Here is a 27,404-nt window from a genome sequence, read left to right as displayed (position 1 = left end):
CTTTCTGAAACGGGTCCCAGAATCACTTCCAGTTTCAGTTTTGTTTATTTATTTACTTTTAATCTTACACATACATAATAAAACATTTTTTAACAGTTTGATTCATTTACAAACAATTTATTTTGTCCTTTAACTCCCTTTACTGGACAAATCAGGAACAACAGGGGCGTAAAACTGCCTGGGGCATAAAACTGCCTGCTCCAGGTCTGCAGCCTCCCCAAACAGAGATTGTCAATCGACGTTTCATGCTGGGGCGGTGTCACCATCTTCGGAGGTTGTTTACTAGCGATTGATACATGATCCTCGATGTAATTTCCTTTGCGTGGTTCACAAGTCAGAAAAAAAAACGTATTCCGTTGTCTAGTTTCTGTCCTAAATGACTTGTTGTTGCAGTTTATAAAACAGCACAAATGAACCACCAAGTTTCTGTCTTCTTAGTCAAACGGAACAACAAACTCAGTAGCAGAAAAGAGCTGCTACGACCTACAAATATGACCGCGACACCCAGCATGCAACATGGTGTGATATCAGCGCCACATTCTCTATACTATGGGAGTCAATGGGGGATGAGATCTGTTTGGTTACAAGAATTCTACTACACTAGCATACAACGACATACTGTACCATCTTAATATTTTACCCTTTAAACAAACACGGGAACCTGGAATGGTTTTAAACAAACAAAACATTAAGCACTAATACTCTGAGGCTTCAGTATATTTGTTCATATGACACTGTATTTCTATCATTCCCTCGAGCTGTTTGCCCATGCTGTAGCTCAGAGGTCTGGCTCTCACATACTCCAGCAGGTGTTTAGCTCCAGCTGTCACAGCGCTATTGATCAACACAATACAGGAGGCGGACAGCAGCTTCTCTCTCTTTAGGGCCAGCAGGTCTGGTAGGTACTTCTCAGGGTCATGATCCATTAGGACCAGGTCCAGACAACTGTCCTCAAGGCAAGAGGATAAGGCAGAGATGGCCTCAGCGGAGGAGCATTTCAGAACCTGAAACTAAGGAACATTACAATGTTCTTCAGCAAAGACTGGTGTTTATTAAACAGTGTATTGTAAATGGAAATGTTTTACAAAAATGTACCATGTTTAAAGGGTAATGTAAAAGTGACCTGTTTTACTTATACAGTCTGAATGATAATTTTGTGAAAAAGTACGTGTTTTAATTAGAGCCCGACCGATATGGGTTTGTTGGGGGCCGATGCTAATGTATCGGCCAATATCTTTATGTGTATATTATGGTACAGAACCTGAGTGCTGTATAATACAGTATATACATAAACAGAATATATATATATATATATATATATATATATATATACACAAAACCAATATTTGCAATAGTTAATATATGTAATAGAGGCAGGGTATTTGACAATTCAAAAATAGGTTCGAAAATTTGTCCTTTTTTATTTATTTATCAAAAATGTTACAAATTGGGCGGAAATCATAGGGCCCTACTAATGTAGCAAACGAATATGATAAACTCACTGTGAGACTAAAAGACGGCGACATTGTTCATTTACTTCACACCACTGCGTCTCACCAAGGTGACAACTTGGTGTGGAATCACCATTCAACAGACTGCCATCTATAGGACTGCAGAAAGGACACTAGATTACTGATTGTTCTGACAAACTATGCTGATGTGACAGAAGTGATAAGCATGAGTGACATCAGTGGCGGATCCAGACAATTTTGATTGGGGGGTCAATGGGGGATCCTGGTAATTTCAAGGGGGGTCTCATGAAAACCAACAAAAAATACAGTGGACACGGCTAATAACTGCATATAAGTGCTAGTAAACAAATAAAACTACACAGCATATCAACTACTTTCTTTTTAATTAATTAATCAATTGTAGTTTGCAAACAATATGCTCGAACTTTAATTGCCATAGCCACACCCAGTCCGCTGCTAGCCATATATTGGTGCCTAAGTATAATTCTATTATGATATACCCCCACCCTGAAATAATTTTTGCTTTTTATTACCAAACATATAACTCAATACCAGTAACAGCAGCATCACAGTATAAAACTTAAGAACACTAAATAGAGAAAGTAAAATCTTCACAGCTTTGCTGACTTTGTAAACATATGTAGAATAGCCAACACACACTATACATTTGAAAGTGCAAACTTTTCTTCAGTAAACAGAATAGCAAAAAAAAACTATCAATGTTTAACAGTAAAATCTCAATTCAGATTGCAAGCTGCACCGAAATTAAAGTTATAGCAACATAGTTTGCTAACATACGTCAGCAAGTTCGGGGCGCATTACGATTAGTAGGAGCACATCCACATTTCCCAAATTTATGTTGATTATACATGGACATACCGGCAAGTGATGCACGTGCATCATCTCGCAGTTTCTTCTTCTTTCTTTCCTCTGATCTTGACTCCTGCTGTCTTTTCGGGGCCATTTCCAAATAAGTTGCCTAGGCTACCGTCTGTCAAACTGCGTCAGGCGCACCTGGTGCGGACCGTACATGGGCGGGTGGTGGTGTGGGGAGGTGATATGGGATTGTTCGGCCCTTTTTTACATATACATGGCTGAAATGTGCCTGTCTAATAGTTTTTCTATAGCCTAATGAAATATTATTAGATTTTATTTATTTTTTCATCAGTTTATTTTTGGTGACCCCTCAGCACTTGGTGCCCTACGCACAGCGCGTGATGCGCATGGTGGGAGCGGCGGCGCTTGCCACACCCATGACAGAGAACATATTTACAATCCAAAAGAACGACGCGGGTATGATTTTAGTTGAGGCTGCCTTGGTTTCTCGGCTGGGCCATGGATTAAATCCCCTGTTAAATCCTCTCCGCCGTCAGGATTCCCACCATCCGTGCCCGATGTAGCGATGAGGCACCATTTCTTTCCATCTGAGACCCCCCAAGAGGCTCCCTGCCGCCGCCGGTGAGTGACATGGCAGTTTTAAGGGACGGGGGACACTCTAAGGATGGTTTCACAGCAGCACTTTTTGGGCGCACCCTGGGTTCGATTAACGTCAGAGTTTGGTTCGTTTGGATGATTAAAAGCTATCAAGATTGCAGGAAAACATACAGTACAGAGAGCAGCATTTTTCATTAGTTTTTTGTTTAAATAGCAAATGCATTTGTGCCCATGGGCGTGCTTGGTCTGCATACAAGGTGTGTTCCGGCTAGGGATGTCCTGAGCCGAACACAAAGATTGGAATGGGGGGCCAATCAAGGCATTTTTAACCTAATCAAAATCAGCTATTTTATGTTATCTGCTGTAAACGAGAGCGCGAGTTGAGACAGCTGTGTCTACACTATGCAAATTCAAGAGCAGCTGAACAGCCGCTTCTAATGTCTGCAGCGCAAGCATTCTGCAAAGTACAATACTAACAATTTAATACCGAATCCTCAAAATAAGTGGACGGATTATGCCCCGTTCAGATCGCCGTCTGGCAGAGAAAGAGAGACGTGATCTCATTTGGAAACTAGGCTATTTCCAGTGTTGTGGAATTTTCTTATTCCTTAATCAAGGTGAGTCAATTTTGACAAACGCAATATACAGAGACATCAGGTACTTTGCAAAGTAGTTTTATTGACATTCAGTCTGCATCAAAAGACATATGCAGAGTGAAGGCCCCTTGCTGTTCATTTACAGGGGCTTTTATATGATCCTAACATGACACCCCTTCTTCTCCCCTCCCTTGAGCAAGAACGTATCTTTGGTAACACAAATGTGTCGCCATCCCTTATCTTTACCAGAACCTCTTGGTCTTTGCTCAAGGGCAAAGGAGCTGAGTGGTCTGCCACGTAGCAAAACATTTCTCAGGAATTTAAGAACAACAAGATAGACAGTCTTGAATCAATTTTTACAGAGATTAGCATGAAGAAACCCACGTCATGAAAATTTCCATCACATTCCCCCCTTTTATCATATATGATAACCAAACTCATGATGCCTCAACCTGTAAAATGAGCACTGCCCTTTCTCCTACAGATTTCATAGGCCATTGTCATCGTACTCCCTAAATTCCCCTTCCGTGAGATCGATGGTCTGCGTCATGAACCTTTGTGCAATTGCAGCCATGCTCCCTAATAGTATTTTATTTAAACACTTTTGAAAACAGTAAATTAAAACATGGTAACATAATTATAAGAAATAATAATCCCACTAGAATGGGTAATGCCACCTGCATCAGCCACGCCCCTCAACCTTGGCTATTCCACCATTTCAACAGACTGTTAGTCATATAATCCGGCTCCCTGATAGCATTCTTCCTGTGCGTTATGATGTCTATTACATTATCAGCATAATCCGGAATGTAGAAACAACAACTGACCCTGAGCTTTTTACACACACACTGCTTTTATCTGCGGTGAACACATCTAAAACTAACCTACCCTGCAATCCTAATTCCCTACTTCCAAACTGTTCAATTCTGTACTTATCTTACCACCTGGTTCTCTGCACTCTGTCTTTTCTTTGGCCTTGTTGGTGCTGTTTGCAACTGTCAACCGGGTTGTGACTTTGCAGGGTGACCCTTCAGCCTTTTCCTGTCCTCTAATCTCAGAGGACTGACTTTCCATGCCTGCTCGAGTCGCATACACCACCAACAACTGTCATTCACTCCAACCTCTTTCTTTTCTATCAGTGCCAATGCACATGCCTTATTGCCTTTGCATTGGTATACTGCCATTCTCGTATCTACCTTCTAGCTCTGCTTCTCCTGCCTCTTTTTCTGCCTGCTCTGCGGCCTGAAAATTCCTTGGCTGAAATGATATCTGAACCTTCTGACCTGTGTCTTTCCCCTCAATCTCATACACCAATACTGACCTGCTTAAACCTTCATCACCTGCTCAACCTTCGTCACTTTCCATATTCTTGCTCTCATTTGTGGAATTGCTCCCGTTCCCTCATAATTAAAATTTTCTGAGTTAGAGCTAGTCTAAAACTTTTTATTTGGCCGTCCCAGGGGACCTAATGGCCCACATTTTCAAATTTTGTTGCCTTATCCACAACATCACCTGAGGTACACGTACCTCTACACAAATACATATTTGTTCCCCAGTACCTAGCAGAATTGGGTCCCTCCCCACACTGTCCCTCCCCATAACATTTTATAAAACTTGGGAAAATAGTGTTGCACAAAAACAAAATTCTATAATCTCTATTTTCTCGGGGTTCGATGCATCCCCGACTGGAACAGTTGATTCCCTTTGTCAGCACGACCATTGCGAAGAGCCATTGTGGATGCCATTTTGATGGCCTACGGTTGGAGTTGCCACTCCTTGGACACCTTTTTGCAGCGGGAGGCATGTCTTTCCTACGACTTCCTGGAAGCTGTGTAATGATTTGTCAGCTCCATTTGCTCCTGCTCTTTTGACCTGCACAAACATTTTGAGAGCAAAAACACAAAAACACATTGCCTTGTAACATCCCCCCTTTTGACTCGTGGTCTAGGCCAAGCGTCAAAATCGCAAAAGCAGGGAAAAAATGTTTGGCAAACAGGTGAGGCCATTTGGCCCCCCCAAACATTGTATGTGTATTTACATGAGCACTCCTTCCAGAGTGCACGCTCAGCTGGTTCTGCAAAATGTTTGCATCTCTGCAAGAGAAAGAGTTTTGTTAGTGATTTCTGGAGACAATCTGTCTGTGGCTCCGATGTTGCTTGCTTTGCTGCAAGGTCAGCTTGTCGGCTCCCTGCAAAAAATAGTTTCAGATACAAAAGTGTGTGTGGCATAGATGGGGGTGTGTGTGTCACAGTCACACACAACAATGGCTGATGGGAGAAGAATGGCAGATAGCATATCAGCAACCTGTGTTTGATTAAGAATGTTTTTACCATCAGCTTTCAAAAAGTTCCTGTGTTTCCAAAGTGTGCCAAAATCACAAGTTACATCAAATGCATATCTACTATCTGTGTGAATGTTGACACTTTTACCCTCTGCCAATTCGCATGCGCGTGTGAGTGCAATGTGTTTTGCTGTTTGAGCAGAGAAATGGTCAGGCAGGCGGCCTGACTGTACTGTTTCAAAATCAGACACAACAGCAAACCCCACGTGATTCTTTCCCGCCTCATCTTTTCGTGCACTGCCATCTACATAGAAAGTCAAGTCTGCATTTAGCAGAGGTTCGTCTCTGAGATCAACACATGGCGAGCAGACTTGCTCTAAAGTGGCAACACAGTTGTGTGGGTCACCATTGTCAGTAATTGGCATCAACTTGGCTGGGTTTAGTGTGTTACATCTCCCTACCGTGATGTTTGGCAATTCCAACAACGTCAGATTATATCTCAGCCACCTCGCTGTAGATAAATGTGACACTCGTTGTTCTAACAGAATCATGGCCACTGCATGGGGAACAAACACAGTAAGGGGAGAATAACCAACAAACTCCCAATAGGCCATCACTGCTTTCTCTGCCGCTGCCACTGCGCGCAGGCACGGTGGGAGACCTTGTGCCACACCATCTAATCTGGATGAAAGATAAGCAACGGGGCGCAGCTGGTCTCCGTGTTTTCGGAGCAGCACAGAGAGCATTGTGCCGTCTTTTCGTCTACCATTTGTGTGAATGGTTTGTCTGGGTTTGGGATACCTAGCGCAGGCGCAGATTGCAGAGCTCGCTTGAGATTACCAAAAGCCTCAACCCCTGCATCAGTCCATTCAATCTGCGCATTTGCAGTCATGGGCTTCCCGTGAATCAATACCGTGAGATGTTTTTCCATCTCTGTGTACCTCAAAATGAAATTCCTACAGTCTGGCCATCCCTAAAAATGTCATTAGTTGCTTCTTTGTTTTTGGGCGTGCGATGTCTGAAATTGCAGACACGCGCTTTGCGGACAGCTGTCTGCCGCGGTCAGTAATTTCGTGACCCAAATACGAACAAATTGTTTTACCAGCTGGACTTTGGAGATATTCACTTTGTGTCCTTCCTGTGCAAATGAGTGAGCAGTCGTACCGTGTTCTTCACATTGCGCTTTGGTGGGTGCACATAAAAGAATGTCATCCACATACTGAAGCAATGCCACCCCCTTCGGGAGATGGAATGGCTCCAGTGATTGTCGCAGTGCCTCGTTGTAAATGGTCGGTGATTCGCAGTACCCTTGGCATAGACGTGTGAATGTATATGGCCTGCCATCAAATAAAAAGGCGAACCAGTATTGTGAGTCTGGGTTTACTGGCACACTGAAAAACGCGTTTGACAAATCAATCACCGTATACCATTTCGTCTCAGGCGGAATTTGGCTGAGAATGGTATACGTGTTGGGTACGTTTGGTGCTCGTGGCTGTACTGCGGCATTAACTGCTTGCAAATCTTGTACGGACCGCATTTCAACGGGTGCTCCCTTTTCTCTGATCTTTTTAACTGGAAACAAAGGTGTGCGCACAGGTGAATTTGGGCATGGCACAACTATGCCTTTATTTTTTTAATCTTTTTAAACTCATTAAATATTGGCCTTATGCCATTGAGGGCTTCTGGTTTGAGGCTTCTGTTTTGAGGGGGAATTGCTGTTTGCGTGGACGAAAATTACCCTTGGGCGTTATCACAACAGGCTCACAGTTCCTAATCAACTCAACATAATATTTTCCTGTTACCAACAGTTGAACGGGCACCTTTCCCAAAATTTCTGGTATGTAAATACTCTTCATTAATCTTTTTGTGTGTGAAAACACTTCAAGTCCCCTTGTTGCTGACAGACAGGCATGATTCTCACGATGGGCATGCAACAAATTTGAATATTGCACGTCATCCCTTTTAACCCATTCTATGGCGTGCGCATATTTGTCAGCAAAACACCCACAGCTCCCCACACCATTGCAATCAACGTCATGAGGCTCTGTGAGGCAATACATTCTACATCATACTTACGTAATTCAATATTACATCGTACAGCTGTACGAGCGCTGCACTTGGGTCGTGTTGGTATCATGCTCAATCTGTCATCATACACATTCTGACTCTGCCCAGCCAATGAATCGGGCAGCAGTCAGACATGAGAAACCTTTGTTGAAATTTGACACTCCCCAACTCACATTGCACCCTTTTGACATAAATTATTCTACATTAGAGCCACTAGCATTTAGGGAAAACACAACTAGTTTAGATAGACTCTGGCAAATTTAAACACTTCTTGTGAATCACAGTAGGCTATTTGTTGCCCCTGAATCTATAAAAAATTCAAGCGGTTTGTTGCACACAAGCATTGTGCATTTTAGCAAAGTTCAGAAAGCAGTTTCATTCATCATGGAATGTGAGCTAAGCAGATCTTCATTGCATACAGTAGGAAAAAGCATTTCTTCATTGCATATGCTAAGGGAAATCATACTCACCACCCTCGGAATGATGCCTGACCTCCTCACTTCCATCTACCTTTTCTCTTGACCTCCGCGATCTCCGAGGCTCAGGACAATCATTTCGCCAGTGCCCCGTTCTTCCACAATTGAAACACTTCTCTCCATACATGCCAGAAGGTTTAAAACCTCCTCTCCCTCGCCATCTTCCTATTCTTCCGTGTTCTCCTCCGATATTCATTAGAGCCATGTGGAGTTCTTTATATTGGATGTTTTTCTTTCGGCGTGTACAGCATGACGGACAATCTCACTCATTCTCCCGCGATCCGGCTCGATGCATGATTTTTCCACTTCTCGTCTCAGCTCTTCTCTGAGGTTCCGCAGAAAAGCGGATCTGAGATGTCCTTCGAACGGACCAATGTCTGGTCCGTCTGCATCAGGTTGAAGTCCAGAATGTTCTTTAAATACTTCCTCCAGTCTGGCCAAGAAATCCTCCACTCTTTCATCAGTCTTTTGCACACAAGCAGCGATCTTATACAGATTCAGAGCTTCGGGAAAAGTAGATTTTAGTCCTTCTAAGAATTCTTCCAGAATCCTCCTGTACTCAGCATTGCTTGCATGCGACCAGTTGACATGTTCCCTTCTATAATCCTCCACAGGCCATTTACCCTGTAACTTTCTTAGGTCAGATGGTTTCAGTTTGACTTTTAACAGTCTCTCTAATTCTTTCATTGAGGGTGAGAATTCTCTGCAAAATGTCAAAAGTTCTTTGTCTGTCGGTGCTGGTTGCGCTCTTTCCTGCTTTTGACGCACCATCGGCTGTGGTGGAGACGGCACTGGTGCTGGTGGAGACACTGGAATGAGTGGTCTGCCACGTAGCAAAACATTTCTCAGGAATTTAAGAACAACAAGATAGACAGTCTTGAATCAATTTTTACAGAGATTAGCATGAAGAAACCCACGTCATGAAAATTTCCATCACACCAGTGTCACAAGAACCAGTGGAGTTGGTATGTCTATGTACGTGACAAAGTTAAGATTCGCTCAACTTTATCCAAATTATGTTGGGGCGACAACCAATAGGAGTACAGCAGTGGAGCTCACGTAATCCGTCCCTCTTCAGTTACTGCAGGGCTTGTTTATAAATGTCTCTTGGACAACCAAAGCTAGGAACACCTCTAACGACCTCGGAGCAAGTTCATTCTGCTCTGTGATGCTGTGATAGAGAACATGCATTTAACAGCGTAACAGCCAGTGGTGTAAAGGTCTATTAAAAAATAATAGGAAGATCAGTGATACCAATGATGTGTCATTTAAAGCTTGTTATTTTTTCTCAGCGTTTTGTTTTCTCAGCAGATTTGTGAGTATGATCTGCGAAAATTATCAGTTCTGTGCTATCATGTCTCACTCACGTGCAATTCCCATTAAATACATTATGTGTCATTCAGCATGTATGACATAATAAATGTGCGAACAAGTGGCTGATATGAGCTGCCGCTTCCGCAGTTCTCATAGTAAAGGGGGCAGGACTTTTCGATTCTAAAGCGGATTTGATTGGACGAAAACTTTGACAAGAGGCTGAAGTGTAGCGTGATGTCATGGAATTTCTAGTTTTTTTTACACATGTGCCAGTCAGTTTTGAATGCTTATATTTTCTAAATGGGAATTTTGTCAGCACGTAGTAGCATATCAGTTTATTGACGTCCTTACAGCTAACTTATTTTTAATAAAAGGAAAAAACCTTTCATATTTATTTAATTGGGGTTTTATGAGAAGCATTAGCGGCTAACACAACACAGATGCTGATTTTCATAGTAAAATTCAAAGATATTTATGTGAACACCACAGAGTGAACTTGCAGTATTGTGTTGAGTGTTTTAGTTTTGTGGCAGTGTTGAATGAAGCTCCGTTATTCTGTCTCCTCATGAGGACAAACTCCTGTCCAGCGGCTATTAAACCATTTTAACTATAGTTCCTTGATAAAGAGTGCCCTTTTAATGTTTAATCTAATAATGATATTGAAATATATTGAAAATACTTAATGCAGGATTAAGATAAACTGTTAAATTGTAGTTTTTTTATTAACTTAATATACCTGGAGTGTGCACCTAGGGATTAGTGCCTGTGACTCATTAAGTGAATGGGGCAACTCTTTTATTCTCTCTCATTCTTAGGACAAGTGCACTTTCGCCTTGTGCTTTAGACCATGTGCTTGGATCGATAAAAAGGGGCCCCCTATGTGTGTTACAATATTGGAATGGCGAGAAAACATTGTGCATTGTACATTTTTCATCTTAAAACCAAACCTTTAGGACTTCAGCCGGCAAAGCTTATCCTGTCTGACTAGCGCACGTACCAGAATGTTTCTGTTTATGCAGAGATCTTACTACAGTGACCTGGGTTGCCAGTAGCAAACAATGGAGCAAGCTCTACTGGACGAACTTGAGTAATTACACAATTCACAAGCATTTTATCTGTTTGTTCTGTAAAAAACTTTCATATCGGTGGGATATTTGCAGCATGCATGCTGATATACCTGTGACAGGCTGATATCGGCCGATAAAACTGGCAAACCAATAAATCGGTCAGGCTCTAGTTTTAATACCTGTGTGTTTTTGAAGCCTGCCACTAGTATGATCTCCTCGCCTCTATCTGCCGTCAGAGGATCAATCTCTACGGTCAGCAGCTTTCCAGAGGGAGGAAGCAGACTCAGAATTCTAACAGAAGCGTAGCCACAGTGCATTCCCAGCTCCAGAACCCTCAGTGGAGCTTTCTGCTTCACAATCTCATCCAGAAACTCACCTGACAACATACAATACTCAAGATCAGGGGTATTTAATTAAAGTTCCAAGAGTTCTCCTCTTTGTATTTTCTTCCAAACGTAGGTCTGGAAAATAATTTTTTTGAAAATAAATAAATATTAAATAGATTTAGACCAGTTGGATATAGTATATATACACTGTATAGAATATGATTGATATCCACAGTATGTATTTAGCCTAATGCTCTGTGGCTTTAGGGGAAGTATAATAATATTACTGATAATTAATATATGTAAATAAACAAAACTACTGACAACACACAAACAGCAAATGTATTGTAACAATTAAATTCATCTCATCATAAACAGAAAACAAAGTTACTTAATAAATGTGCCTTTCCATGTCATACATACCAGAACTACTTATATCTTTAATTAATTCGAATGTTATTTGTTACAAAATGTCACCCTGCTTTTGAAAACCCAGCAAAGGTCTTTTATACAGTTTTCTACAAAAATCTTCTGTGAAAATATAACAACATCTTCAACGAAGCTGTAATGAAGTGTCGGACACAGCAGGATCCATTTGCAGCTTTATTTGGATCAATCAAACAGCCAAGGTAAATCGGGGACAGACAGAACAACGGAGATAATCCCAGAGCCGAAGTGAGTCCCAGGCAGGGGTCGAGACAGGCAGAGAGCAATCAGAGGTCGATATAACAATCCGGGTCGAGGCAGGTAGCAGAAGAATCAGAAGTCGGTATAACAGTCCGGGTCGGGGCAGGTAGCAGAAGAATCAGAAGTCGATATACACAATCCAAGGTCGATAACAGAATAGCAAACACAATGAATAAACCGCTCAGAAATTGTACGCCGGGGCAATGCAATACTTCGTGATGAACTGAAGGTAAGCAGGGCTTATATGGATGGGTGTAGATTAGCTGCAGGTGTGCATGCAATCAGTCCCAGGTGAATGGCATGAGGGGATGTTGAGTTTGAGCCGGTTAATATACTGGTGAGTTTGTCCTACAGTGATGGAGAGGAGGTGGAGAGGAAGCCTGCTCTGTAACAGAGCCACCCCCCTGCGAGCAGCTCCTGAGGCTGAGAAGACAACTGACGCTGGGGTCTTCCACGGGGTCGAGGAGCTGGTTTCTCCGGGTGCATTTGGTGAAATTCATCAGTAAGTGTGGGGTCTAGGATATCTCCAGCGTCGACCCATGATTGCTCCTCCGGACCGTACCCCTCCCAGTCAACCAGATATTGGAGGACGTTACCCCGGCGCCTGGAGTCCAGCAGCTCGTGCACACGGTACGCCTCCTCGCCGCCAACTAGAATGGGCAGGGGTCTGGAGCCACGACTTCCTCCAACTCTCCTCTCGGACCACCGGCCGGTTTCAGAAGCGATACATGGAATGTAGGAGAAATGCGATAGTCAGCAGGCAAATCCAATCGAAAAGATACAAATTTGTCTCATAATTTGGAACGGGCCAACATACCTGGGACTGAGTTTGCGGCAAGGGAGTCGGAGTCTTAGATTCTTGGTGGATAACCACACCCATTGACCTGCACGGTATTCCGGCCCGGCCGACGATGGAGGTTAGCCTGTCGTTCTTGTCGTCTGGCTGCGTGACGAATGTGAATGTGAGCTTGGTCCCAGATCTCCCCGCTCTTGTGTAGCCATTCGGTGACTGATGGTAATTCTGTGGGTTCTCCTGACCAAGGGAACAGGGGAGGTTGGAAGCCCAGAATACATTTGAAAGGGGTAATGCCTGTGGCGGGTTTAACTAGGGAGTTCTGGGCGTATTCAGCCCAAAACAGGTATCTGCTCCCCTCTGTTTGTTGTTTCTGACAGTAGGTCCAAAGGAAGCGGGTGACATCCTGATACAGGCGTTCCGTTTGCCCGATGAACTGGGGATGATAACCGGAGGTGAGACTGATGTTGATATTAAGCTGTTTGAAAAATGCAGTCCAAATTCTGGAGGTAAATTGAGGCCAACGGTCCGAAACTATGTCTTCGGTCAGACCATAGAAGCGGAATACTTGGTTGCAGAGGAGTTCGGCAGTCTGAAGTGCAGTGGGGAGTTTAGGTAGTGGTATTAGACCGCAGCCCTTGGAGAATCGGTCCACGATGGTAAGTATGGTGGTATGTCCCTGGGAGTTGGGTAGGTCCGTAATGAAGTCAATGGCGATATGAGACCAGGGGCGGTGTGGTGTAGGTAGTGGTGTTGGGAGTCCAGCAGGTAACTGTCTGGATGATTTGGATGTGTTGCAGTAGGTACAGTCCTGAACGTGTTTGATGGTATCAGACCGTAACGTGAGCCACCAGAAGCGATTTTGAAGCAGATGAATGGTAGCGGTGAACCCAGGGTGACCAGAGCTGGGTGTGGAGTGAACTTGAGTGAGAAGACGCGAACGAAGGTGGTCTGGAACAAAAAGCAGATTAGTTGGGCACTTTGGGGGTGGTCCTTCTTGACGGTTTGTTTGTTGGATCTCTGTGATGATATCCCATTGTACAGAAGCTACTAGGAGATTTGTTTGAAGGATGCTCTCGTGGTCTGGCGTTTGCGCGATCTCTGTCTGATGTTCTTGGTTCCAGGTCTATATGTTACGGTGAACTGAAATCTGGTAAAGAATAGAGCCCATCTGGCTTGCCGGGGATTCAAACGTCTGGCCGAGCGGAGATATTCAAGATTCTTGTGGTCTGTGAGAATTATGAACGGTTGTGTAGCCCCCTCCATCCAATGGCGCCATTCTTCCAGGGCTAATTTCATGGCAAGCAGTTTCCGATTACCCACATCGTACTTAAGTTCAGCTGGGGCGAGTTTGCGGGAGAAGAAAGCACACGGGAACATCTTTGCTGGATTACCATGTCGCTGGGATAATACTGCTCCAACCCCTGTGCTGGAGGCATCGACTTCTACTATGAACTGGCATTCTGGGTCCGGATGATGCAGAATGGGTGCTGACGTGAAACGAATTTTCAAATCCTGGAATGCTTGGTGTGCTTCTTCTGACCATTTCAGCCGAGCAGTGTGACGCTTGGTCATGGCGGTTAGTGGAGCGGCAATGACGCTGAAGTTTCTAATAAATCTCCTGTAGAAATTAGCAAAACCCAAGAATCGTTGCATCTCCTTAACGGTTTGAGGTAATGGCCAGTCTAGAACCCCCTTGACCTTCTTCTCATCCATAGCTACCCCCTCCTGGCTGATGATGTATCCCAGGAATACTGTGCTAGTTTGATGAAATTCACATTTCTCAGCCTTGGCGTAGAGTTGGTATTGAATTAAACGTTGCAGAACCAATCTGACTTGACGGATATGCTCCTCCATAGAATCTGAGTATATCAGTATGTCATCGATGTAGACAATCACCCATTTATCTAGCATGTCTCGGAACACATCATTCATGAAGGACTGGAACACTGAAGGGCTGTTTGACAGGCCGAAAGGCATGACCAGGTATTCGTAGTGTCCAGTGGTGGTGGAAAAAGACGTCTTCCACTCGTCTCCCTCACGAATGCGAATCAGGTTGTAAGCATTGCGTAGATCCAGTTTAGTAAAGTATTTGGACTGACGGAGTTGTTCCAGTGCTGCAAGAACCAGAGGCAGTGGATATCGGAACTTCACAGTCTGATCGTTTAGCCCTCGGTAGTCAATGCAGGGTCGTAACCCCCCGTCCTTCTTCTTTACGAAGAAAAATCCAGCGGTTGCCGGGGAAGTTGACGGTCTGATGAAACCTTTGGTAAGCTCCTCCTCAATGTACTGTTTCATAGCTTCGGATTCTGGTCGCGACAGAGGAAAGATCCTTCCCCGCGGAGGAGAAGCTCCAGGAAGAAGGTCGATGGCGCAGTCGCTGGAGCGGTGTTCGGGGAGTCGTGATGCTTTGCTCTTACTGAAGGCTTCGATGAGATCTGCATACTCAGGAGGTACTTTGGGTTGCTCTGGACCTGGCGTGACAGGATTTGGATCTATTGGAGGAATGCGGGTGACTCTGGATAAGCAGCGTTTTTGGCAGGCAGGCAGGACCCCATTAAAGGATTTGCCCCTCTCTCCAGGAGATGTGAGGGTTGTGGTCATGTAACCAGGGATGACCGAGAATGATAGAGTGATGACGTGATTGGATGACATAGAAGCTGATGTTCTCGGTGTGAAATGATCCGACAAGTAGTCTGATTTGTTCTGTGGTCCTATGAATTTTCCCCTCCCCAAGAGGTCGACCATCTAGTGCCTCCACTGTCAAGGAAGGAAAAGGTTTTAATTCCAGGTTGCATTGTACAGCGAATTTGTGAGATATGAAGTTCCCCGCGGCTCCTGAGTCTATCAGAGCAGTGGTGCTGATAACTGTATTGTGAATCACTAGGCGTACAGGTAATGTGAAACTGGATGTGGTAGTGTGGGCATTAGTGTGGATACTCACCGAGCGCGATTCAGCAGAGGGGCGAGCTGGACAGGCGAATTTCATGTGTCCAGGCTGGCCACAGTACATGCACAGATGGTTCCGCCTCCGACGTTCTCGTTCCTCTGGGGTTAGGCGAGTGAAGCCGATTTGCATGGGCTCGTGCAGGGTGGGCGTGTCCCGAAGATAACGCGTGGAAATACGCCCAGAGCGTCGAGAACGGATTAAATTGTCTACCTGGATGGCTAGATCGATGTATCCGTTTAGATCTCTTCCCTCATCACGGCAGGCTAATTCAGATTGGGGCTCCGCGGCGAGTCCCTTTCGGAAGAGGGTTTTCAGGGTATCCTCCACCCAGTTGGTCTGGGCTGCCAGTGTGCGAAATGTGAGTGCATACTCAACCGTTGTGTTTCCTCCCTGTGACAGCGTGAGTAATTGTTCTCCTGCGTTTCCGCCCTCCGTGGGGTGTTCGAAGACGTGACGGAATTGTTGAATAAACTCCCCAAACGTGGCGAATGACAACCCCTCTGGTCTCCACACCACTGTAGCCCAAGCTAATGCTCGACCCGAGAGTAATGAGCAGACGAATGCTATGCGACTCGCGTCAGTAGTATAGAGTGACGGTTGTTGATCGCCAAAGAGAGTGCACTGCAATAAGAATCCCTTGCATTTCGTCGGGTTACCATCAAACTTCTCGGGAAATGCCAGTCGTGGATTTATTGATGGAGTTGCAGCGAGTGGGACAGGCTGTGGTGCTGCTGGTGGTGGCATGGCGTAGGTGCTGGTAGCATTCCCAATTGCCGCCCGGAGATCGTGTAATCCCTGTACAAGATTTTCGGTCCGTGACGTCAGATGGCTTAACTGACGGTGATGCAGGTCCAGACGTGAAGCTTGGGAAGAGAGTTCCGTAGATAATTGTACGACTGCTGCTGGATCGGTAGTTGGGGAAGTATTCTGTAATGAAGTGTCGGACACAGCAGGATCCATTTGCAGCTTTATTTGGAACAATCAAACAGCCAAGGTAAATCGGGGACAGACAGAACAACGGAGATAATCCCAGAGCCGAAGTGAGTCACAGGCAGGGGTCGATACCGGCAGAGAGCAATCAGAGGTCGATATAACAATCCGGGTCGAGGCAGTTAGCAGAAGACTCAGAAGTCGATATACACAATCCAAGGTCGATAACAGAATAGCAAACACAATGAATAAACCGCTCAGAAATTGTACGCCGGGGCAATGCAATACTTCGCGATGAACTGAAGGTAAACAGGGCTTATATGGATGGGTGTAGATTAGCTGCAGGTGTGCATGCAATCAGTCCCAGGTGAATGGCATGATGGGATGTTGAGTTTGAGCCGGTTAATATACTGGTGAGTTTGTCCTACAGTGATGGAGAGGAGGTGGAGAGGAAGCCTGCTCTGTAACAGAAGCTAAGGTCCAGACCTCGGTCCGCCAATTGAGGATGACTGCTCAAAATCAATGGCCTATGGCACAGAATTGGTTTAAAGGTGGAATCTAAGAAATACAGTCAAATCAAGTCTGTCATGACGTGTCTTGTGGTTTCATAGAAATCAGTCACATAGTAGTTACAGGTCAGGTGATTGACTCAATAAAAGTGTGAGCTCTTCAGCAAAGATAACAAACTTCACATTGTGAATTGCTATTAGGATAAACGTGAATGCTTAGTTTAATCAGCATAATATTTAGGGATGCACCGATGTTTCGGCCACTGATATTAATCGACCGACATTGGATTAATTTAACATTGGATTAATTAATTTAAATTTAAGAATACCGGCATTTTTTTTTTTTTTTTAGACGGACACTCGCTTCCCCATGGATGAGCTCCTCCAACGGCTGACGGAGGTAAGCATCCGCCAGCAACAAATTACAGAGCACCTCGCCTCCCGGCAAGGCCAGACTGAGATGGAACTCGGCAATTTACGAACTGCTGCTGCTCACCGCGTTCCGCTACCCGACCCACGGGTGCAAGTGACTCAACTACTGCCAAAGATGACGGCTCACGATGACGTGGAGTCCTTCCTCCAGATGTTTGAGACCACGGCGACCAGAGAGGGTTGGGAGGCAGAAGAATGGGCCCGGTTGTTGGCACCCCTTCTCACAGGTGAGGCCCAGAGAATCTACTTTTCTCTCCCGACTGAGGTAGCAGATGTCTACACGGACCTGAAGAGAGAGATTCTGGCCAGCATGGGACTTTCCCCGATCTGTGCGGCTCAACTTTTCCACAACTGGGAGTACAGACCCCGCCTTCCGGCCCGAGCACAGGCCGCCGAATTAGCTCGTCTCGCTCAACATTGGCTGTTGGAGGGAGAACCTACGGCTGCCAAGGTGATGGAACGTGTCGTGGTCGACCGTTTGCTCCGAGCCCTCCCCCACTCACACCGGCAAGCAGTCGGGATGAGAAACCCGGTGTCCATCACGGAGCTGGTTGAGGCATTGGAACTGGCGGATGCTACTCACCATCGGGAAGCTGGGGAGCGAGCCGTGCCGTTTCCCCGGAGGGTGGTCCAGGAGCAACGCATGCCCGGAGGGCACCTTTCGACCAGTGAGCAGGCCGGGAGCTTCCAACCATCCAGACGAACCCATGCCCACCGAGAGCTCCACACCCCCCGTCCGAACATGGCTGACAGGCTGTATGGTGCACCACGACGTTCCGACCGGGGTTCCTAAAGAAGTAAAGGTAAACGGACGACCATTCACCGCTCTTCTGGACTCTGGCAGCACGGTCAGCCTGGTCCAGACCCACGTTGTCTCGCCTCGAGGTGGCTCGCAAGCCTCTCTTCCGATCACGTGTGTGCACGGAGACACCAGACACGTCCCAGCCCGGAGGGTAACGATCTCAGCCGGCCCCGGCACCTGGCCCGTGGAGTTTGGAGTAGTGAGGGACCTACCGGTCCCCGTCCTGGTCGGAAGAGACTGGCCCGGCTTTGAGCGCTTGCTAGTGTCCACGATACAGCCTGCCAGCCAAAAGCGGAATCGCCAGCGCCACCGCAAGACGCCCGGCAGAGGACACCGCTACGCCCGGGTGGCCTCGGACAGCGGGAGAGATGGTGAGCCCCTTTACTCAAGTTTTAACCTATATCTTGATGTCTTCCAGCAGGTCACAAGTGGAGATTCATTCGCCAAGGAACAGCAAGAGGACGACAGGCTAAAGCACTGTTGGACACAGGTGAGAGCTATCGACGGAAAAGAGACACAACCAGGGCCCCATCCTCTCCCACACTTTGTTGTCAAAAATGGCCTGCTCTACTGTGTCGCACAGCGAAGGGGGGAGGATAAAACATTACTGGTGGTACCCCGGACCAAGACTGAGACCGTGTTGGAGCTGGCCCACTCCCATCCGATGGCGGGGCATCTCGGAGTGGCCAACACCATCCAACGCATCAGGGATCGTTTTCATTGGCCAGGGCTGGACGCCGAAGTGCGGCAGTTTTGTCAGGCCTGCCCTACATGCCAGAGAACGTCTCCCAGAACTCCTCCTCCCAGCCCGCTGATACCACTACCCATCATCGAGGTGCCCTTCGAGCGTATCGGGATGGACCTGGTGGGGCCGTTACCTAAGTCTGCCCGCGGTCACGAGCATATCCTGGTGATCGTCGACTATGCCACCCGGTATCCCGAGGCCATACCTCTACGAAAAGCAACGGCCAAGGCAATAGCACAGGAGCTTTTCATACTCTCCAGCCGGGTTGGCATACCCACAGAGATCCTGACCGACCAGGGGACTCCCTTTATGTCCCGGCTAATGGCTGACCTCTGCCAGCTCCTGAAGGTGAAGCAGTTAAGGACCTCTGTATACCATCCCCAGACAGACGGCCTTGTTGAACGCTTCAACAAAACCCTTAAACAGATGTTGCGGAGGGTTGCAGCCGAGGATAAACGGGACTGGGACCTCATGCTGCCGTACGTCCTTTTTGGTATATGTGAAGTCCCCCAGGCATCAACGGGCTTCACCCCCTTCGAACTGCTTTTCGGACGACAGCCCCGTGGCCTGCTGGATGTGGCCAGGGAGGCATGGGAACAACAGCCAGGGCCACACCGCTCCGTGATAGAACACGTCCGAGAGATGAGGGAACGAATCAACAGGGTCATGCCATTAGTCCGGGAACACCTCACCGCAGCTCAGCAAGCACAGCAGCGCCTGTACAACCGGGCCGCCCAGCCCCGTGAGTTTAGTCCCGGCGACCGGGTAATGGTCCTTGTCCCTAACTCCGCCTGCAAGTTTCTGGCCAGTTGGCAGGGCCCATACACAGTCACCGAAAAGATCGGCCCCATCACCTACCGTGTCCGTCAGCCCGGAAGAAGGAAGGTGAACCAGATATATCACATCAACATCCTCAAGAAGTGGACGGGAACAAGAGACCAGCTCGCTGCCCTCGCCACCTTGGACCCGGTCGTCGTGGACATGGATCCCCTGCTGTCGGCAACCCAGAAAACTGAGCTACAACACCTGGTCGGTCAGTTCCAGGATGTTGTAATGGAAATTTTCTAGTCTAGCTTCTTGATGTGTCTATCTATATGTTTATGAAGTTTCTATCTATGTTTTCTTCTCTATGTTATCATGTTTTTCTCTATACGCGTCATACCACTCTGCCTTTGCCCTCGAGCAGAGGCCAAGATGTTCTGTTTGGAATAACGGGCATCACTTCTCGGAAACCAGCTCGGGATTCTGGCTAGGGGGCAAAGGGAGGGGGTTTTCACGTTTTAATATATAAACTCTGGGTGCAGAAGGAAAGAGTGCCTTTTCTCTGCACATGCTCATTGCTTATGATGCAGATTAAACGACAATAAAATACTTTGCAAAGTACCTGATGTCTCTGTATATTGCGTTTGTCAAAATTGACTCACCTTGATTAAGGAATAAGAAAATTCCACAACAATTTGGCGACGAGGATGGGATCACAAGGCTGATGGAGAACGGATTAGAGTTGACTGATCATCCTGGACATAGCAAATCCAGCTCTAACCCCATACAGGGACGAGAGAACTCTACTCCGGACCCCAGGCTGACGTGATCCCAAAAGAACTCAGTGCAAGGCACAAAAGTGAAAAACGGTGAGTTGAAAATATTCTGAACAGTCTAAGAAGAAAGGGGAGACTACTTAGCGCTAAACAGTCTGAGGGGAGACTACTCAGAATCAAGATAGATTCTAAACAGTCTGGTTAAAGAGGGGAGACTACTCAGAATCAAGATAGATTCTAAACAGTCTGGAGGACTGCTTAAGACAGTTAAAGAGGGGAGACTACTCAGAATCGAGATAGATTCTAAACAGTCTGGGAGACTATTCAGAATTATGGATAAACCAACATACAGAGAAATGAGGAAAAGGTGGGGAACGGGAAGTTTACAAGGTGTACCCTATTTAATAGAAAAAGCTAACTTTCCAGAAAACGGTACATTTAGTACCACAAAATTAGGGAAAATAAGAGAACACATGGGGAAAAAAGACATATTTAAAATGTCCAAAAGAGAAAGGGAAAAATATGATGAAGCGTGTAAATGTTTAGAGTTATGGGAGAGGGAAGCTAATAGACGTGACTATGTTTTTAAAGAAATGGCATTGGAAGAACTGCCACCACCGAAAACTCCATTGTACCCTGTTTTGCTTGAATATAATGATTTAACCCCTCTGTCTTCTTTACCCCCATCTATGACTTGTTACAAACACCAACCGGAGGATGATTGTGTCCCTCCTCACCGACATCTGAACCCGATCGAGGTAGCTCCAGTGCCCCCACCAGTATCTCCACCAGCACCAGTGCCGCACATGCCACAGCCCGTGGTGCATCAAAAGCAAGAAAGAGCGCAACCAGCACCGACGTATAAAGAACTTTTGACCTTTTGCAAAGAATTCTCACCCTCAATGAAAGAATTAGAGAGACTGTTGAAAGTCAAACTGAAACCATCTGACCTAAGAAAGCTACAGTGTAAATGGCCTGTGGAGGAAGTATTTAAAGAACATTCTGGACTTCAACCTGATTCAGACGGACCAGACATTGGTCCGTTCGAAGGACATCTCAGATCCGCTTTTCTGCGGAACCTCAGAGAAGAGCTGAGACGAGAAGTGGAAAAATCATGCATCGAGCCAGATCGCGCGAGAATGAGTGAGATTGTCCGTCATGCTGTACACGCCGAAAGACAAACAGGCAAGAAAGAGCTTCAGAAGAAAAACACCCAAGATAAAGAACTCCACATGGCTCTAATGAATATCGGAGTAGAGCATGGAGGAAGAGGGAGAGGAGGGTTTAAACCCTCTAGCACCTATGATCCAGAGAAATGTTTCAATTGTGGAAGAACGGGGCACTGGCGGAACGACTGTCCGAAGCCTCTGAGACCAATGGGGTCAAAGAAAAGGTAGATGGAAGTGAGGAGGAGAGGCATCATTCCGAGGGTGGTGAGTATGATTTCACTTAGCATATGCAATGAAGAAATGCTTTTTCCTACTGTATGCAATGAAGATCTGCTTAGCTCACATTCCATGATGAATGAAACCGCTTTCTGAACTTTGCTAAAATGCACAATGCTTGTGTGCAACAAACCGCTTGAATTTTTGATAGATTCAGGGGCAACAAATAGCCTACTGTGATTCACAAGAAGTGTTTAAATTTGCCAGAGTCTAAACTAGCTGTGTTTTTCCTAAATGCTAGTGGCTCTAATGTAAAATAATTTATGTCAAAAGGGTGCAATGTGAGTTGGGGAGTGTCAAATTTCAACACAGGTTTCTCATGTCTGACTGCTGCCCGATTCATTTGCTGGGCAGAGTCATAATGTGTATGATGACAGATTGAGCATGATACCAACACGACCCGAGTGCAGCGCTCGTACAGCTGTACGATGTAATATTGAATTACGTAAGTATGATGTAGAATGTATTGCCTCACAGAGCCTCATGACGTTGATTACAATGGTGTGGGGAGCTGTGGGTGTTTTGCTGACAAATATGCGCACGCCATAGAATGGGTTAAAAGGGACGACGTGCAATATTCAAATGTGTTGCATGCCCATCGTGAGAATCATGCCTGTCTGTCAGCAACAAGGGGACTTGAAGTGTTTTCACACACAAATAGTTTAATGATGCATGTTGACATACCAGAAATTTTGGTAAAGGTGCCCGTACAAATGTGGGTAACAGGAAAATATTATGTTGAGTTGATTAGGATTTGTGAGCCTGTTGTGATAACGCCCAAGGGTAATTTTCGTCCACGCAAACAGCAATTCCCCCTCAAAACAGAAGCCTCAAACCAGAAGCCCTCAATGGCATAAGGCCAATATTTAATGAGTTTAAAAAGATAAAAAAAAAAGGAAAAAGAGGCATAGTTGTGCCATGCCCAAATTTACCGGTGCGCAGGCCTTTGTTTCCAGTTTAAAAGATAAGAGAAAAGAACACAAAGTAAAATGTCTCCAAAGTCCAGCTGGCAAAACGATTTGTTCATTTTTGGGTCACGAAATTACTGACCGCGGCAGACAGCTGTCCGCAAAGCGTGTTTGCAATTACAGACATCGCAAGTCCAAAAGCAAAGAAGCAATTGATATCATTTTTAGGGACCATTTCTCTGCTCAGACAGCAGAGCTCATTGCACTCACACGCGCATGCAAATTATCAAAGAATACAAATGTAGACATTCACACAGATAGTAGATATGCATTTGGTGTAACTCATGATTTTGGCACACTGTGTAAACACAGAAACTTTGTAAAAGCTGATGGTAAAAACATTCCTTATCACACACAGGTTGCTGATATGCTATCTGCCATTCTTATCCCATCAGCCATTGTTGTGTGTGACTGCCACACACACTTTTGTATCTGAAACTATTTTTTGCAGGAAGCCGACGAGCTGACCTTGCAGCAAAGCAAGCAACATCAGAGACAGACAGATTGTCTCCAGAAATCACTAACAGAACTCTTTCTCTTGCAGAGATGCAAACATTTTGCAGAACCAGCTGAGCGTGCACTCTGGAAGGAGTGCTCATGTAAATACACAGACAATGTTTGGGGGGGCCCAAATGGCCTCACCTGTTTGCCAAACATTTTTTCCCTGCTTTTGCGATTTTGACGCATGGCCTAGACCACGCGTCAAAAGGGGGGATGTTACAAGGCAATGTGTTTTTGTGTTTTTTGCTCTCAAAATTTTTGTGCAGGTCAAAAGAGCAGTAGCAAATGGAGCTGACAAATCATTACACAGCTTCCAGGAAGTCGTGGGAAAGACACACCTCCCACTGCAAAAAGGTCCAAGGAGGGGCAACTCCATCCACAATGGCTCTTCGCAATGGTCGTGCAGACAAAGGGAATCAACTGTTCGAAGTCGGGGATGCATCGAACCCCGAGAAATTCGAGATTATAGAATTTTTTTTGTGCAACACTATATTCCAAGTTTAATAAAATGGTATGGGGAGGGACAGTGTTACCCTAATTCTGCTAGGTACTGGGGAACAAATATGTCTTTGTGTAGAGGTACGTGTACCTAAGTTTATGTTCTGGATAAGGCAACAAAATTTGAAAATGTGGGCCATTATGTCCCCTGGGACGGCCAAATAAAAAGGCAAAGGAGAAAGTTTTAGACTAGCTCTAACTCAGAAAATTTTAATTATGAGGGAACGGGAGCAATTTCACAAATGAGAGTAAGAATATGGAAAGTGACGAAGGTTGAGCAAGTGACGAAGGTTTAAGCAAGTGATGAAGGTTTAAGCAAGTGATGAAGGTTTAAGCAAGTGATGAAGGTTTAAGCAGGTCAGTATTGGTGTGGTGGACGAGGGGGAAAGACACAGGTCAGAAGCTTCAGATATCAGTGCAGCCAAGGAATTTTCAGGCCGCAGAGCAGGCAGAAGAAGAGGCACAAGGAGTAGAGGCTAGAACATGGATAGACCCAGGAGAGACAAACGTAGGTATGAGAAAGGCAATATTGGAGTGAATGACAGTTGTTAGTGGTGTATGCAACTCGAGCAGGCATGGAAAGTTAGTCTTCTGAAATTAGAGGACCGGAAGAGGCTAAAGGGTCACCCTGCGAAGTCACAACCCTGTTGACAGTTGCAAACTGTACCAACAAGGCCGAAGAAAAGACAGTGCAGAGAACCAGGTGGTAAGTAAAGTACAGAATTGAACAGTTTGGAAGTAGGGAATTAGGATTGCAGGGTAGGTTAGTTTTAGATGTGTTCACCGCAGAGAAAAGCAGCGTGTGTGTAAAAAGCTCAGGGTCAGTTGTTGTTTCTACATTCAGGAAGCTGGATGATATGACTGAACAGCCTGTTGAAGTGGTGGAATTGCTAAAGTTGGGGAATGGGGCTGAAGCAGGTGGTGTTACCAATTCTAGTGGGATTTTAAGAACTGTTTAGATAGAACCTGTAAGAGAAAGGGCGTTGCTCATCTTACATGGTCAAAGTATAAAGATTTTGGTTATCATATATGATAAAAGGGGGGAATGTAATGGAAATTTTCTAGTCTAGCTTCTTGATGTGTCTATCTATATGTTTATGAAGTTTCTATCTATGTTTTCTTCTCTATGTTATCATGTTTTTCTCTATACGCGTCATACCACTCTGCCTTTGCCCTCGAGCAGAGGCCAAGATGTTCTGTTTGGAATAACGGGCATCACTTCTCGGAAACCAGCTCGGGATTCTGGCTAGGGGGCAAAGGGAGGGGGTTTTCACGTTTTAATATATAAACTCTGGGTGCAGAAGGAAAGAGTGCCTTTTCTCTGCACATGCTCATTGCTTATGATGCAGATTAAACGACAATAAAATACTTTGCAAAGTACCTGATGTCTCTGTATATTGCGTTTGTCAAAATTGACTCACCTTGATTAAGGAATAAGAAAATTCCACAACAATGTGTTCTCCGAAAAACCCGGGCAGACGAGGATAATAAAACATGAGATCCGGACACCGCCAGGAGTCATTGTCCGACAACGGCCCTACCGCGTCCCTGAGGCTCGCCGGCAGGCTATTGAGACGGAAGTTCAACAGATGCTCAAGTTAGGGGTAATCGAGCCATCCCGCAGCCCATGGTCCAGCCCCATTGTGATGGTCCCAAAGCCGGATGGCACCCTCCGTTTCTGCAACGACTTTCGTCGCCTGAACGAGGTCTCTGAGTTCGACGGGTACCCAATGCCTCGGGTCGATGAGCTGCTGGACCGTTTGGGGAGGGCCCGGTATATCTCTACTCTCGATCTCACCAAAGGATACTGGCAAGTGCCGATCTCGGAGTCTGCCAAACCAAAGACAGCTTTTAGCACCCCTAGTGGCCATTGGCAGTATCGGACCCTCCCCTTTGGGTTACATGGAGCCCCCGCCACCTGGCAACACTCATCACGGGCTGATTGGTCACAGCTGACAGCGATCAACAGGGAGACACATAAACAGCCAGCTCACAGAGAGAAGGTGAGACACCTCTCTGTGAGACCTGAACTAATGATCTCTTTGTCTCACTACAGAGTGCAGCCTGTGACCGACCAACCCCGCCACGAGGACCACACGGACCACACGGACAAACACTCACAGAGGACACGGAGAAGGCCACGGAAGAGGGATCCCACCACGCACTTTCACACCACCACATATTTGTAAAATAAAAACCACCCTCTGGGGCTTTTCATTTTGAGCTAACCTTGTCGTGTATTCTTCCACCTTGCTACACTATATATATATATAGCCTAATTATAATTCAACATAGAAATGGCCCCTTCAACAGTTAAAAGTCCATTGTAAAAGTGTGGTGAGTGGATGCGTAAAACTCACACACATCCATAAAAGTGACTCCAGAAAGAAACCGACCTTTCTTTGGGCCAATGTTGAGAGAGGCGTGTCTGGTGGAATAGAGCTCAAAGGTCAGCAGAACACTCTGGGCCTGTCCATGGTTGCAGTTGGAGAAAACATAGGCATGTGTGGAGCTGGCACAGACCTTTCTGTGTGAGAGCTTCACTATGCCAGCACCCATTCGATGACACAGGGCCAACAGTGGTGACCAGAACCGAACTGTTATCATAACTACAACCGGAAGCAGAGGCAGAGAGATCACCAGAAGAGACATCGCTGAACCTCAATGACCCTAACAAAGATATTTCAAAGCATTAATGACCCTTACAGAGAGATCACTGAACATGAATGACCCTTAAAGAGAGAATATATTAATGTTAGACCACGACACTGTTAATAGTAAAATCAACAAGTGATTTCCAACAAGAATGTCAAATTTGGACTCGTCTGAACACCATTCCACTTCGAAATAGTCAATTTTAAATGAGCCTTGGCCCACAGGACACGACGGCGCTTCTGGACCATGTTCACATATGGCTTCCTTTTTGCATGATAGACCTTTAGTTGGCACCTGATGATGGCACGCCGGATTGTGTTTACCGACAGCGGTTTCTGGAAGTATTGCTGGGCCAATTTAGTAATGTCATTGACACAATCATGCCGATGAGTAATGCAGTGTCGTCTGAGGGCCCGAAGACCACGGGCATCCAATAAAGGTCTCCAGCCTTGTCCCTTACGCACAGAGATTTCTCCAGTTTCTCTGAATCTTTTGATGATGTTATGAGATTTGCAAAGCCTTTGCAATTTGACGTTGAGTAACATTGTTTTTAAAGTATTCCACAATCTTTTTACGCAGTCTATCACAGATTGGAGAGCCTCTGCCCATCTTTACTTCTGAGAAACTCTGCTTCTCTAAGACATACCTTTTATAGCTAATTATGTTACATAACTGATATCAATTAACTTAATTAGTCACTTGATGTTCTACCAGCTGAATCTTTTCAAAACTGCTTGCTTTTTTAGATATTTGTTGCCCCGTCCCAACTTTTTTTGAGACCTGTAGCAGGCATTAGGCCTACATTTTAAATGAGCTAATGTAGTGGACAAGAGTGTAAAATTTCTAAGTTTAAACATTTGCTATGTTATCTATGTTCTATTGAGAATAAATATTGGCTCATGTGATTTGAAATTCCTT

The 27,404-nt window shown here is 45.5% G+C and overlaps 1 protein-coding gene across 1 annotated transcript; it reads right to left on the bottom strand.

Annotated features, from left to right (window-relative positions):
* Positions 1 to 695: 695 nt before the first annotated feature.
* LOC306907409 (catechol O-methyltransferase-like) lies at positions 696 to 26,483 on the bottom strand (the record flags this gene model as incomplete). The annotated part of the gene is made up of 3 exons (XM_079479464.1): positions 696 to 1,010; positions 10,887 to 11,083; positions 26,228 to 26,483. 3 exons carry the CDS (start codon positions 26,481 to 26,483, stop codon positions 696 to 698), a joined length of 768 nt encoding a protein of 255 aa, XP_079335590.1.
* Between the last annotated feature and the right edge of the window lie 921 nt (positions 26,484 to 27,404).

Source organism: Barbatula barbatula (assembly GCF_947034865.1).
Source record: "Barbatula barbatula genome assembly, chromosome: 18".
NCBI classification, from domain to species: Eukaryota; Metazoa; Chordata; class Actinopteri; order Cypriniformes; family Nemacheilidae; genus Barbatula; species Barbatula barbatula.
The sequence above is the reverse complement of the archived record's forward strand: the minus strand, read 5'-3'. Positions and strand labels throughout refer to the sequence as shown.